A 15100-nucleotide genomic window follows, 5' to 3' on the forward strand; every position below is an offset into this window, starting at 1 on the left:
TCAATTTTGTTTTAAGGTTATGGGTTCATATCTGCTATTTTTACAATTTTAATGAATTGTTACATATAAATTTTTACTCCGCATTAAAAGTTATGAGTTCAATTGAACTCGTTATTGCACACTACATCACCCCTGGCCATGTTCATTGGTCAAATGATGTGTGCTCTCACCCATATCCTTTAGATAATCAAGGATCGTACCATCTTTGCATTTTTCACATTGGGCACAGTCAATGTATTAACAAGCCAGATTTTGATGTTTACATGAAACTATATCAATTTATCATGATTAAGTAAAAAATATATATGTACATATACATGTAACTTTGTATGGTTTAGTGTAAATAAAGGACGCAGATAAGTTTTTACTTGACTTACCTAAAGTTGAAAGTATCTACCCCAAATTTGGAGGTGTCTAATCTTGATTGCTGCGTGAAAAGACATAATTAAGCGAATTACTCTGTGAACGTACTTTTTCATCTTGCTTCTTTCCCTTTTGTTTTTCGGGGTGGAAAGATTGTCTGGCATGTGACTTTACCAATTTTTGGAGCTGATAATGTTGCTTTTTATTTGTTAATAAATACTTATCACTCTATAAAGATTACAGAATTGTTGAATATGTGCAAATGACTTCTGATTTTGCTGTAAAAAGTACCATTACATTAGCTGGTAAGATCATTAAATATGGTAATATTTCTAGCAGAAGTAGTTCCTAATTTGTTCGCTTGTAGTTTCTAACATTATTTTACTCGCGCTAAGAAAGGATATATGTTTTCTTTTATGCCATATTAACAGCTTATAAATTCATTAATTTTTTTAGTCCAAAATGAATTTTTAAACAATTTATAAACCATATGCTTGCATAAATATGCAAATTGAATAACAACTTTTGTTGATACGATGTTATGATTCATAAAAGCACCCACATTTGAATACTAGTAGAAGATCTTAGAGCTGCTTAACTCAAATTTGGAGGGAGAACATCATTCAAAACAGTATAATGGATTACAATTTACAAGTATGAGAATGAAGATTCAATTAGCTAAAATGGACATCTACATTCTTCCGTGTCTTTCTAGGAGTTTAATTTCTATTATGTAAGTGTACATTTCTTTTCCAGTAGCTGAATTACTATGGAATTTGTAGAGTTTCCACTAATGTTCTTTATATTAATGCTAAATAAAAGGAAAGTCAGCCGCACTAAGCTTCTTTTATGTTCGGGGTCCAAAGAATGGTCAAATCATATTGAGTCTATTGTATGCAGACTTACTTTGTATTTTTGTAAGACGCTACCTGTTTCCTAGGCTTGAACCTTGACCTCGTGATTATACAGCGACAACTCTTACTTTTGCGCCAAAACTCCCTGGTAGATGCATATCCAAAATTAATCCTTAAAGCTTCAAATTGGAATGATCTTGACCTTGTTATGCTAATGAACTATTGGCTTTAGGCCTGTTCATGGACCGGATTGGATCGGATTTGGCATATTTTGGACTATAATTTTGGATTTCGAATTTGGTAAATTGCAATCCGAATCCGAACCAAATTAAATTCGGTTCGGATTGGATTTTAATATTTGGATCGGATAAATATTTCGGATTACGGTTCGGATTGTAAGCCTTATATATTAAGATGCTAAAATAAAAGACTTTAAGTATAGCTAGCTATAACTAACGAGTCATACACAACATTCTATACAATTACTCAAATCTTTCATGATAAGAAAACTATGTAAGATCACAACACACTTGGATTGAGAAACAGGCAAAAGCACACCCGTTTCAATCATCACATACCCAACTAGAGCAAAAATATAAGGACATGATTAACCTCACTTGTGCTTCTCAGCAAGAAAACTCAGAGAAACAAGACCTGTCCAAATTTCTTACTAATTGTTTCCAAATAATGAAATATACTTTGATGCTCTTACTGGTTAAACAACGTCTCCTATTATTTTGCACAAGACAATCAACATCAAGTATTGTTGCAAGCTTCTCAACTAGCATTAGACCCCATTGAGAGCCTTCATTTCTGTCGATATGTGCTCTTCATGAAAGAATATGAGAAAAATAAGATAAATGAAACCTAGATTTATCTGATGGCACCCTCATTTTTATATGTAGACCCTATATTTCAGATTTCGGATCGGTTCGGATTTAAATTAAGCCAAACCGTATCCTATCCGATATCCAAAATAATAAAATCTTTAATCCGAAATCCGATCCAAAGAATTGAAATCTGATCCGAACCAATCCGAATAACACGAATCGGTTCGGATTTTCGGTTTGACCCAAATAATGCATAGTCCTAATTGGCTTGTAGCAGTATGAGAGAAAAGTATGTCACCAAATATTATTTTGTATAACTTCCTTTCTACATTGGAGACATGAAAAAAATAGCTAAACAATATTAAGAGAAGCCTCATCTCATCTCATCTCATCTCATCTCTCACTTATGTTGTGTGGATTCTTCATTTGTCTCAACATACGTATACGAGTCCGAGCAATATAGTCTGACACCCGTATAATGAAAGTGGGAAGGATGGAAAAAGTAGGATATAAGGCTTAAGAAAACCCCGGAATCTGTCTCGAATTACCAGTCACACGCTTGTACTTTGAAGGGACCTGTTACCCCCCTGAACTTGTCCGAAATGGAACTATTACAGCCCTGAAATGCCAATGTAGCACAGAGAACTTTACACAAATAGTCCCAAAGTAGTTTGATAGGCTTGTGAGAGGAAGAATTTGATGCTAATATAGTATCCAGTTTATACAATTACTACACCAAAAACTTTCTATGATTTGGCTTATATATGCCTTCACAACCAGTTTGAGAGATACTCATTTGTTGCTTTCAAGCCACTTAAGAATGCCTTGCTCTGATTCAGTGAGTTGCTCTTTCCTTTGCTTCAGGTCACCTTCTAGAAAGCCAAAATAGTCTCCATAGTTGCGCTTATAGTAACTGTCCAATCTCTACATAGAAGAAGCAAAGGTAAAAAGCAGTAAATATAATTAAAACAAAGCAGAGGATGTAGAAATGATATAACTGTGCAAATTGTAGAAAACCAAACAAAGAGAATGAAAATCCACAAATATTATGACCTTATGCACTTCAGAAATTCCTTTAGCAGTATGTCAACAGATCTATCTACGATATCTGGATTTCCTTATATACTAATGTATTTTAATGTTTTCAGGTACTAATCCCACCTTTTATATGGACGGTTAGTGACGGAGCTAAAATTTTCACTAAGACGTGTCAAAATATAAAGAATTAAACATACGAAAAAGTCAAGGGGAGTAATCATATAGTAATATAAACATATAAAAAAAATATTCCAAGCTACACAATGTGAATGATACTCCTTTGGATAAGGTGGCTCTGCCACTAGTTACATGTATCAATTTACACCGTCAATATATATATAATTTTAACTCATGATATTTACCTCCTTATCATTCTTGGCTTTGTTCTCTTCTGACTTCTTGAGATATCCTAAAAGGAAAATTATTTTCAATTATTGTGATAAAAATTGTGACCATTAAAGATTAATGAAATGTGAAATCAAAGCAACATACTTTTGAGAAGCTCAGTTTTAGAATCATTAACTTGGACAGCTGCAATAACTGTTGAAAATAGAAGCTCTCTTCTTCCATGCCATGTCTCTTTTTTTGTTGTCACTTTAATTTCTTTGGTGTCAGCTGCTTGCACATAAAATCTTGATAGAGAATAAGCACTACTTCCAGCAGTTAAGGCCATAGAGAAGACAAGTAATTTACTTGTTATTTCTCCATTTCAAAGGTTGGTATAGAAGCTAAAATCTTATCTTTTGTATGTGAACAACTCCTTTAAAATATCCATATAATGTGGACCCCTTGGGGGACTATTATTCTGATAACATGGCAACCAGGTATATGTTTTAGTAATTTTATAGCCATGTAAAGTCTAATTAGCATATTTTTTACAGCAAAATACCCATCGACCTCGCAGTGAAATTCCTATTACTCACCTTTCGTTCACGGAAAACCTTTTACACATTCAATCTTTTAAAAGTGTGTCTAAGACACACCACTTTTGTACTTAACCAATTTTTATAACGTGAAAGTCACGCCCTAATAGGGTCGTGACACGTGTCATTGACTTTAAAAAGAAAAAAAATTATTAGAAATTACAATTAAAACCCATCTTCCCATATTTTATCTTAAGCACCATTGTTGCTGCCACCATGGTTATTTGTGAAAAAGTTTCCAACTACACCAAAAATTTAACCACACTATCTAAACAACAAGAAAAAGTTTCCAACTACACCAAAAATTTAACCACACTATCTAAACAACAAGCCGAAAATAATCGAGTAACAAATTGAGTTCAACAACCCAATTATCAACCAGACCCAATTGAATTTTCAAGCTTTTTTCGATACCCCAACAATGGTGGATTCTAGATTTTTTCACCAAACATTAAATCTAGTGGTAAAGTTTTTAAATCTATCACAATTAAATGGGTTTCACAATATTTGGACAATAAACTAACAAAAACCAACAAAAATTCTATCCAAAGAAGAAGATGAGGGGGAGGGTGGTCTAAGGAAGAAGACCAGAGGAAAGGGGAGGGGTTCCTGTGAGGAGGGGAGACAAAAAATGGGGTTTTTTACGGGCTTCACGTGCTTTTTTTTTTTGTGTAAACACGCAAGTGCTATCTGGTCAAAAGTAGTGTGTCTTTGACACAATTTTAAAAGGTTGAGTGTGTAAAAAGTTTCCCGTGAACGAGATGTGTGTAACAGGGATTTCGTTGCAAGGTTGATGGGTAAACTATTTATTTTGCCTTTTTTATTCTTGTTGATTTTTCTTTGATAACACTGGCACAGCTTGCGCAGATCTCTACTATTCCATCAAGTACATGTTACATCCCACCAGCAAAGACATCGAGTAACTTTGACTATCAAGACCTTAGAAATGAGAAGACATCACTTAGAAATCATCCAGTCTTTGTTTCTCTATTGCAATTTGATCCCTAGTCTCCCATCGTTATTTATTCATAATTACTTACCCAAAGTTGTGTTTTAATAACATTGATAACTTTACAATATCGTACACCATAAGTTTTGACATATACGTGTAAAACACGTGTTGAGAAACTAGTATATAAAAAAAGAGACTAGATTTAGTGCTTTTAGTTTTTGATAAGTGATATTTCATTACTTTTCTTTTTAACCATGTATTCCTAGTCCATTGGCTTGAATATTCAAATTTGGTTGTTTGAGAACTTTGATTAAAGATTGAGAGATCTCAAAAGTATGTAACATAAAAGGCCTCTTAGAACTAACACGGTGAAAAGATGATTAAGACACTTTTCATTTGTTGGATTGAAGAAGTATTTGCATTATATTATATTACAAAAAGCAAAAGCTACTCACTTGTAAAAGGCATGGAAAATGACCACACATAGTTTTCAACACCAATGGCATATAAAATGATATATACTAAAATCAGATATATCAATTTTTCAAACCTAGAAGAGATGTGATAGAGGACTTTGTCAAAGTAAAACACCTTCTCTTTAAACAATTTGAAAATTGCTGGTATTAACAGTGAAATGAAGACACCTTACAAACACTCTGTCCCATTTTTTTTTCCTATTAAATCAAGTTTCTGGAGAATCTTGATTAATATAAATTAAGTCATTGACTGTAGAATGCAATCTTTTTCAATTCATTAGTAGAAACCTAGACCAAATAATGCTGTTTTATTCATGAAGATTTTCAAAGAAAGAAACTTAAGAATAATATAGTTCAACTTCAAGTGTTTAGCTAGACAATAAGCATTTAACTGGTATATAAATCTTAACACTTGACAACCTAGGATATTGTTCATCATCTTGAAGCTATGTGGACCCTCAAAACTTTCCTTGTATTTGCTACTTTATTTAATCAATTTTCGATCGTTTATGGCTGCCATGAAACTGAAAGAGCAGCTCTACTGAGCTTCAAATCAATGCTGACTGATCCATCTGATCGGTTATCTTCTTGGCTAGGCGGAAACTGTTGCAATTGGGAAGGAATCAAATGTTCAAGTTCAGGACATGTTGTAGTTGTCAATCTCCGGAATCCTAATCCGGATGAATTCATAATCAATGCCAATAAGGAACTTTTTTCAGATCCTAACAACACATCAAATGCCCTCAATGGTACTATATCTCCATTGCTCTTCACTCTTAACCATATGCAATATCTTGACCTGAGTTTCAACAACTTCATGCTCTCTAAACTACCTCCTGAGATATCAAACTTAACAAAGTTGACTTATCTCAATCTCTCAAATGTCATGTTTCAAGATTCCATCTCCACACAATTTTCAAACCTTACATCTCTAAGGTCACTTGATCTTTCGTGTGCTAATTTAGTAATTGATTTATCTTCTATTACTATTAGCTTGACATTACCACCAAAGTTGGATTTTGGTTCAATGTCATCTTTTATCAGCTATGGTCGATTATATAGTCCAAATCTAAGGTGGTTAGAAGGAATCCGAGGCCTCAGATATCTTGTATTGACAGGTGTTGATCTATCAAAGGCCTCCGAATCATTTCATTGGGCTAAACCAATATCAGATCTTTCTAATCTCATGTCACTTCAATTGTCCTACTGCAAAATTTCAGGAAGAATTCCGACAGGGCTATTACTTAACCTCACTAATCTTTCTACTCTAGAAATGAGTTCTAACACTCTAACATCCTCGATACCTGATCTGCTATCGAACCTCACAACCCTCTCAACTCTTGATTTTAGTGCCAACGATTTACATGGTCATATCCCTTACCTTCCTCAACTTGAGGAACTTTATGTTGCTGGTAATCCTGCTATGATCATCAATCTTGTTTCAATGTTTTCAGTCCCATGGTCAAAGTTGACATTTCTTGACATAAGTTTCACAGGGGTAGGTGGAACGATTCCTCCTTCATTAAGCAACTCAACTTCATTAACCTTTTTCCGAGCTGATGGATGCTCGATCCAAGGGTCGATACCTTCTTCCATCACAAACCTCAAGAAATTAAGTGTACTGATGCTCAATGACAACAATATCACAGGCCAACTTCCTGTAACCATGTCCAGTTTAATAGGTCTTCAATACTTATCTCTGTTCCAGAATAGATTACAAGGGCAAATTCCAATTTCAATTTGTCAAATCCCCTCCCTTGAGTACCTGAATTTAGAATGGAATGAGCTAACAGGACGGTTTCCCTCGTGCATACTTCAGCTTCCTAAGCTTTCATATCTTTATATTCAGATGAATAAGCTGAATGGCAATATGCCGTTGTCTTTGTTCCAAAACTCTAGATTGGATCAAATTAGTATAGGTGCTAGTGGATTGTCATTGGAAATTGACGATCAAGATCAACCCTTTGTGCAAACTTTTCAGCCCGTGATTTTGGAATTTACATCTTGCAACATGAGAGGAGAAATCCCAGATTTCTTCTCAAATTTGACGAACCTCACAATCTTGAATTTGGCTAACAACAGTCTATCAGGAGCCATACCATACTGGTTGTTCAATCTCCCTTCCCTCTCTGTACTAGATTTATGTATGAATAACTTTGAGGGAGTTATACCTCCAACGATTCAGCTGAAATCTTCTCCTTTTCCAACAATAGTAAATTTGGCCAGTAACAACCTTCAAGGTCCAATCCCTTCTCAGCTCGAGAATGTCAATGTCATCGATTTGACACTCAACAACTTCGTAGGCTTAATACCGACACAGATAGGAGAAGTTCCCGGTATCAGGTCCATATCCTTATCCGGAAACAAAATTCATGGTCCAATACCTGAATCATTTTGCCAAGCAACTAATATTCTCCAAGTTCTTGATCTCTCCAATAATAGCTTGTCAGGCACCATTCAACGTAATCTTGGAAACTGCAAGTCTCTCATTTACCTTAATCTTGGACAAAATAAGCTTACTGGAAGTGTTCCAAAAGAACTTGAACGCGTTACAAGCCTTCGTTATTTGGACCTGAACGGGAATGAGTTTGAAGGATCTTTTCCAACAGTGATTGAAAACTTTCAAGATTTGGAGATTCTGAACTTGGCAGGCAATAAATTTGAAGGAAGGATACCAAAGTTCATCGGCAACCTACACCACCTCCGTCTCCTCGTGCTTGCATCAAACTCTTTCAATGAATCTATCCCAGAAGGGCTAGTGAAATTAGAAAATCTACAATATATTGGTTTTTCAAGGAACAATCTATCTGGCCCCATTCCTGAGAATCTTGATGGCTTGAAAACGATGATGAAAAGACAAAATGAGGCAACCATCTTAGGTTATGTTTACTCCCTCAAGTTCACTGGTGCTCAGCTAGAAATAGTCACCAAAGGACAGACACAATGGCTTGAGTCAGTGTATTCCTACAACACTGGATTCGATGTCTCGAGCAACACTCTAACTGGTAAAATCCCTGAGAAAATTGGCCTTTTAAGTGGAGTTCCATTGCTGAATCTCTCACATAATAATCTCACTGGGGTGATCCCAAAGACTATTGGTGAGATGATTTCCCTCGAGTCGTTGGATCTCAGCTCTAACCAATTAACAGGAGAAATTCCAGTGACATTAACACTGTTAGATTTCCTTCAGGATCTCAACTTGTCTTATAACAATTTGAGTGGAAGGATTCCAAGCGGTCTGCATTTTGACACACTGTATCAAGATGGAACAGCATATATTGGAAACAAATACTTATGTGGTGCACCTGGTGGGATGAATTGCAGTAACAATGGTCCATCTATCACTGAAACTGTAGATAACAAAAATGATCAAGAAAATGTCCTTTTTGTTGTAGTTATATTCTTGGGCTTTGTAACAGGACTTTCTGGAGTATTTCTACTCTTATACTTGATAGATGACAATTGGAGGAGCATGTACTGGAGGGCAGTAGACAGAATTGTGTTGAAAATAGTAAACAGTGAATCATGATGTATATACACTATATTTTGTTTGAAGTATAAGAAAATTTAGTATCTGCATAAAATTCCGTAGTACTTGTACAATGTTTGGTTTCCAACATATAATCTGCATAACTAATATAATACAAGAGTAGTTTGTGCAGCTCTTGACATCTCTAGTTGTATGTATCAAAGAACTAAGTATAGCCTAATCTAGTTGCCACCCATTCTGGGAAACGCGAGAGAGAATTCCAAGCATAGGCATTAGGGAAGAGGCGGAAACATGATTTGAAGCTAAGGTATTAAGGGATCTAGACTTTTTATGTTATTGAGTTCTAAATTATAATTTGTACATTTTTAATGAACTTTTTGAGACAAATATAAAATTTATACCAAAGTTATAGAGTTTAGCCAAACTCGTAATCAGCATGGCTCCACCCCTTGCATCGTGAGCCTTGTATTGAGGGCCCCAACTAGGAGAGAGAAAATATATCATTAATTTAGACAAGTGTTAATATGACGCTGACACAAGTAGCGACCTACGGTTATAACGGTTAGGTTGCCGATTTTCTAAATATATCGCTGGAAAAGAAGCAATTAATGGAGATTTGTTGAAGAGTGAAAGCTGTTAGTTAGGAAGTTAGCAATCAGTTAGTTATTTAGTAGCGACAACTGTACACAACTGGTAAGTTAAAGCAGCAGTAGCAGTTAGTGGTAGTTATATATATGAGTTATACATTGTATTTGTATAGAGATCAATTTAGTGAAAAACAGCTCATTTTCTTCTGCTCATTGTTCTCTCCGTTTTCCATCATCTTCTTCCTTTGATCAATGAGAGCTTGCTCTAGATTTGATCATGGTATCAGAGCTTGAGATGTAGATCCGAGCTTTGTTTCTGCTTCTTCACTCTGAATTCAAGTGTTTTTGACAAGTTTGGTGTTCAGTTTCTCTCAACTCAATTCTAGGGTTGAGCGATTGAATTTATCGATTCCGATTTTCTCTCTTATCTTCATCAATGGCGGTAGAAGACAGTAGCTCTGGCTTGAATGCAGGCATTGGATTGGATACCAGCTCTGCACCAGCAGCTGATCGAGTCATTCCAACAGTGGATCAACATCATCCACTATTTCTACAACCTTGTGACACTCAAGGTAGCTCTTTAATCTCGATCAAACTCACTGGTCCCGAAAACTATGCTCTATGGAGCAGCTCTATGCAAATTAGTTTACTCGGAAAAAGTAAATTAGGATTTGTTGATGGTAGATATCCTAAGTCAAAATTTGATCCATCACTGCATGACTTATGGGAGAAATGCAATGCAATAGTACTCTCCTGGATAATGAATTATGTTAGTAATAAACTCCTAAGTGGAATGGTTTATGCTACGAGTGCTCATAAAGTTTGGACAAACCTTAAGGAGAGTTTTGACAAGGTAAATGGTTCTAGAGTTCTATTTCTACATTGACAGATAGCCAGTTTGTCTCAAGGAATCTCCTATGTGTCCAGCTATTTCTCAAAGTTGAAGGAGCTTTGGGCAGAATTTGATGCCTTAATGCCTTGTCCTAGGTGTGGTTGTGAGGAGTCGAAAAAATATGCTGAACACTTTGAATCTCATAGACTTTTGCAGTTTCTTATGGGACTAAATGAGTCATATGCCCAGTCCAGTAATCAGATTATGATAATGTCCCCCACTCCTACCATAAACAAAGCCTATGCTATGATTATCTCTGCGGAGAGTAGACGATCATTAACAACCTCTACACATACTGTTGACAATCAAGAGAAAACTTTGTTCAGTAGTGGCAACAATGGAGCTTACAACCTTTGCAACATAGCCTTGTTCACCAGTAAAGGAGGTTCTAACTCAATGAACAACTTTAGGACAAGAAAGAACACTTTGTACTGTGACTATTGTAATTTCAAAGGCCACACCAGAGAGACTTGCTACAAGCTACATGGTTATCCACCAGACTTCAAGTCAAAGAAGAAGTACAACCCTGCAGGGAACTTTGCAAAAGACAGTTAAGGTGTACATACTGGGAGCGCAGTTAAAGCTTCAAACCTTGGGCCAACATGAGGAAACTTTGGAGGTACCACAACTAACTTTGCAGGAAACACCTCAACTACTGGAGAGTCATCTTATAGTCAGAATCAGAGTAACTCAGTGGGAGTGCCTCACTTCACACCAGAACAATACTCACAAATTCTGCAGCTCCTAGGAAAAGGAAGTGAAAGCAATGAAGCAACTATGGCAGCATGTATGGACAATGATCTACAAATGTTACTGATGTCACTGATGGGGCCGTTAAATTCACTAAATGGATAGTAGACTTAGGAGCCTTTAATCATATGGTTAGAAGTTTGAATTCCTTGACTGAATCTAAACCCTGTGATAAGTTCAAAGAAGGAAAAGTACTCCTACCATATAGAAGTCTAGCCACTGTTAAACACATAGGAACTACCTATATCTTCCCAGAACAGATGATAACTAATGTCATGCATATCCCAGAATTCAAGTACAACTTACTATCCATATAAATATAACAAAAGAGTTAAAGTGTTTAGTCTGTTTCTTTTCTGATTTCTGCATTTTTCGGGATCTATTCAGTGGCAAGGTGAAGGGGATTAGTAAGGAAGATATTGGACTATATGTGCTCACTTCTAACAGTAGACTGCAATCTGTGAACAGTTTAGGAAAGGACATTTCAACATCACTTGTTGTAAATACAATAAAGGAGAAGGATGGTAGAATAAATGTAGCCTTGTGGCATAAAAGATTAGGCCATGTGCCAATTGATGTTCTAAAGAAATTATCTATGTTTCAAACTATTGATAGTGCAAATTCTGATAAACATTGTACAATAGGCCCTTTGGCTAAACAAACAAGGCTACAATTTCCTTTGAGTACTACTATTTCTACTAGTTGCTTTCATACAGTTCATGGTGATGTTTGGGGGCCATATAGAGTGCCTACTCATGATGGAAAAAAGGTACTTTCTAACTCTGGTAGATGATCACTCTAGGTATATCTGGATTTTTATATTACCTTCTAAAGCTGAAGTCATTTTTGCACTCAAAAATTTCATCCTTATGGTTGAGAATATATACTCCTCCATAGTAAAGATTATAAGAACTGACAATGGGTGTGAGTTTTTTTAACTTTCAGATGACAGACCTACTACAGAATCTGGGCATAGTTTATCAGAGTTCCTGCACCTACACTCCACAGTAAAATGGAGTTACAGAAAGAAGGCACATACACATTCTTAATGTAGCTAGGGCCTTGAGGTTTCAAGCAGCTATTCCACTCAGATTTTGGGGTGAGTGTGCGCTCACAGCAGTATATCTTATCAACAGGCTACCTATCAGCTCAGCTCTCAAAGATAAATCTAAGACTCCTTTTGAAATATTGCATGGTAAACCTCCCAGCTTAGATTATCTAAAGGTGTTTGGGTGCCTAGGTTATGTTACTGATCTGAGGAAGGCAGGTAAATTCTCTCCTAGGGCAGCCCCTGTTGTGTTTCTTGGCTACTCTATGACACAGAAGGGGTATAAGATGTATACTATTCACTCCAGGAGCTTTTTAGTCAATAGAGATGTGGTGTTCAAGGAAGATGTTTTTCCTTTTCAATACCTGGACACTCCAGTTACATCCTTGTTTCATGTGCTAGACCTTTCTACTCTTCCTAGTCCAGAGTACATGCCAGATATCCCTAATTCAACTACATCTCCTACCATAGCAACCAATGAAGAAATTATTGCACCCTCAGATATGCATGTCCCTTCTGATGGAAGTTCACCAGTTGATTTTATGGATGCAATGCCCAATGGAACTGTGCACAATGCTCCCACACAGCCTGCACCAGACACAGAAAGAAAGTCAGTTAGAATCAGCAGGCTACCTCTTTGGCTGAAAGACTATGTTACTCAAGGCAAAGAGAGTGTCAATTGTTGCTACCCTATGTCCAACTATGTGAGCTATGACCATATCTCTGCTTTATTCAATACTTCCCTAACTGCTTACTCTTTTATTGAGGAACCTAAAACCTATCGTGAAGCAGTCAAAAATCCCAACTGGATTGCAGCTATGAAATCTGAGATTGCAGCCTTAGAGAAAAATAAGACATGGAGTATTGTTGATCTACCTGCTGGCAAGGTTCCAATTGGCTGTAAATGGGTGTTCAAGGTCAAGTGCACAACCTCAGGAGCAGTAGAGAGATACAAAGCTAGACTTATGGCTAAGGGGTACAATCAACAAGAAGGCCTAGATTACACTGAAATATTTTCACCTGTGGCAAAAATGGTGACTGTTAGGTCTGTGGTTGCTGTTGCTACTGCTAAACACTGGCCTATATTTTAAATGGATGTACACAATGCATTTCTACAAGGAGATCTTCTAGAAGAGGTATATATGGATATCTCTCAGGGGTTTGCTAGCCAGGGAGGGTATCATAGAGTCTGCAAACTACATAAACCTCTATACAGACTTAAGTAGGCTCCAAGACAATGGAATAAGAAGCTGATTGATACACTACTACAACTAGGCTTTACTCAAAGTCACTTTGACTATTCCCTGTTCACAAATCACATACATAATGAGTTGGTTGTGGTGTTGGTCTATGTAGATGATCTCCTTGTAACTAGAAGTTGTAATAAGTTGATTCTGAAGACAAGAAATGACCTGAAGCTGAAGTTCAAAATGAAGGACTTGGGAGAGCTTAAGTTCTTCCTTGACATAGAATTTGCCAGATCAGACAAAGGGATTGTCGTGAGCCAAAGAAAGTATGCTTTAGAACTAATTGCAGAAATGGGACTTAGAGGTGCTAAGCCTGCCGGTGCACCACTGGAAAGTAATGTGAAGTTGGCCTCTAGTATGATTCATTTCTCAAAAAAAATGAAGATACTGAGGACAAGTTACTCACTGATGCAGGTTCATACCAAAGGCTTGTTGGCAGACTACTGTATTTGACAATGACTAGAGTTGATATTGCCTTTGTAGTGCAAGTGCTTAGTCAGTTTATGCACAAGCCCAAGTAGTCACACATGGAAGCTACCCTAAGGGTAGTAAGGTATATTAAAGCTGCACCTGGACTTGGCCTTCTAATGTCAGCTGAAGGATCAGACAAACTACAAGCTTTTTGTGACTCAGACTGGGGAGGATGTCTACAAACTAGGAGGTCTGTCACTGGCTATCTAGTAAAGTTTGGCAATGCTCTAGTGTCCTGGAAATTTAAGAAGCAAGACACTGTTGCTAGAAGTTCAGCTGAAGCAGAGTTTAAAAGCATGGCTTCAACTGTTGCAGAACTAACCTGGCTGACTGGTCTGTTTAAGGAATTAGGAGTAACTGTACAGTGGCCTATAGATCTCTACAGTAACAGCAAAGCTGCCATTCAGATTGCAGCCAATCTTATATTCCATAAAAGGACAAAACATATTGACATTGATTGTCAATTTGTCCGGGAGACAATAGTTCAAGGAATGATCAAAACACATTATGTGCCTACCAAAGAGCAGATCTTCTGACTAAAAGCTTAGGAAGCTACAACATGACTCTCTTGTATCCAAACTAGGGTTGAAAAATATATTTCAACCATCAACTCGAGGGAGGGTGTTGAAGAGTGAAAGCTGTTAGTTAAGAAGTTAGCAGTCAGTTAGTTAGTTAGTAGTGACAGCTGTACACAGTTGTTAAGTTAAAGAAGCAGTAGCAGTTAGTGGTAGTTATATATAATGAGCTATACATTGTATTTGTATAGAGATCAATTTAATGAAAATCAGCTCATTTTCTTCTGCTCATTGTTCTCTCTGTTTTCCATCATCTTCTTCCTTTGATCAGTGAGAGCTTGCTCTAGATTTGATCAAGATTTTTGGTAGTTTTCTTCCATTAAATGCAAGTAGTAATATCCAGACAATTGGAGATTTATAAAATTTTCTATTCTTTAAGGAAACTCAAGAACATCAAAGTCTTGAAATCCAGAGTTTGCTAAAGAGATAACCCCACTTCTTCATTTTTATATATTGTGTTTTATTAAGCTTCTATAATATAATTATGGAACAAAATTGGGGTTTAAACTATAGATTAGAGGAACCATAGAAATGAGTCTTGAAAATGATGATTTTAAAGTAAGAGATGATGAATAGTGAGATGTTGATACAAATGGAGTTGTTC

General features: G+C 36.4%; 4 protein-coding genes across 4 annotated transcripts; 3 read left to right on the forward strand and 1 right to left on the reverse strand.

Annotated features, from left to right (window-relative positions):
* Window positions 1-2326: 2326 nt before the first annotated feature.
* Window positions 2327-3822, reverse strand: LOC104086227 (uncharacterized). Its single transcript, XM_009590435.4, has 3 exons — window positions 3578-3822; window positions 3448-3494; window positions 2327-2971 (listed from the first exon to the last, which is right to left on the reverse strand). Exons 1-3 carry the CDS (start codon window positions 3756-3758, stop codon window positions 2840-2842), a joined length of 360 nt encoding a protein of 119 aa, XP_009588730.1. The 5' UTR covers window positions 3759-3822; the 3' UTR covers window positions 2327-2839.
* Window positions 3823-5884: 2062 nt separating this feature from the next.
* LOC104086228 (receptor-like protein EIX2) lies at window positions 5885-8965 on the forward strand. Its single transcript, XM_009590436.4, has one exon. It carries the CDS (start codon window positions 5885-5887, stop codon window positions 8963-8965), a length of 3081 nt encoding a protein of 1026 aa, XP_009588731.1.
* Window positions 8966-9949: 984 nt separating this feature from the next.
* Window positions 9950-10960, forward strand: LOC138892024 (uncharacterized). Its single transcript, XM_070175715.1, has 2 exons — window positions 9950-10282; window positions 10403-10960. The coding sequence occupies exons 1-2, from the start codon at window positions 9950-9952 to the stop codon at window positions 10958-10960; spliced, it is 891 nt and encodes a 296-aa protein (XP_070031816.1).
* A 2673-nt stretch (window positions 10961-13633) lies between these two features.
* LOC138892025 (uncharacterized mitochondrial protein AtMg00810-like) lies at window positions 13634-13971 on the forward strand. The gene is made up of 2 exons (XM_070175716.1): window positions 13634-13784; window positions 13865-13971. The coding sequence occupies exons 1-2, from the start codon at window positions 13634-13636 to the stop codon at window positions 13969-13971; spliced, it is 258 nt and encodes an 85-aa protein (XP_070031817.1).
* Window positions 13972-15100: the final 1129 nt, after the last annotated feature.

Source organism: Nicotiana tomentosiformis, chromosome 5 (genome assembly GCF_000390325.3).
Source record: "Nicotiana tomentosiformis chromosome 5, ASM39032v3, whole genome shotgun sequence".
Taxonomy (NCBI): Eukaryota; Viridiplantae; Streptophyta; class Magnoliopsida; order Solanales; family Solanaceae; genus Nicotiana; species Nicotiana tomentosiformis.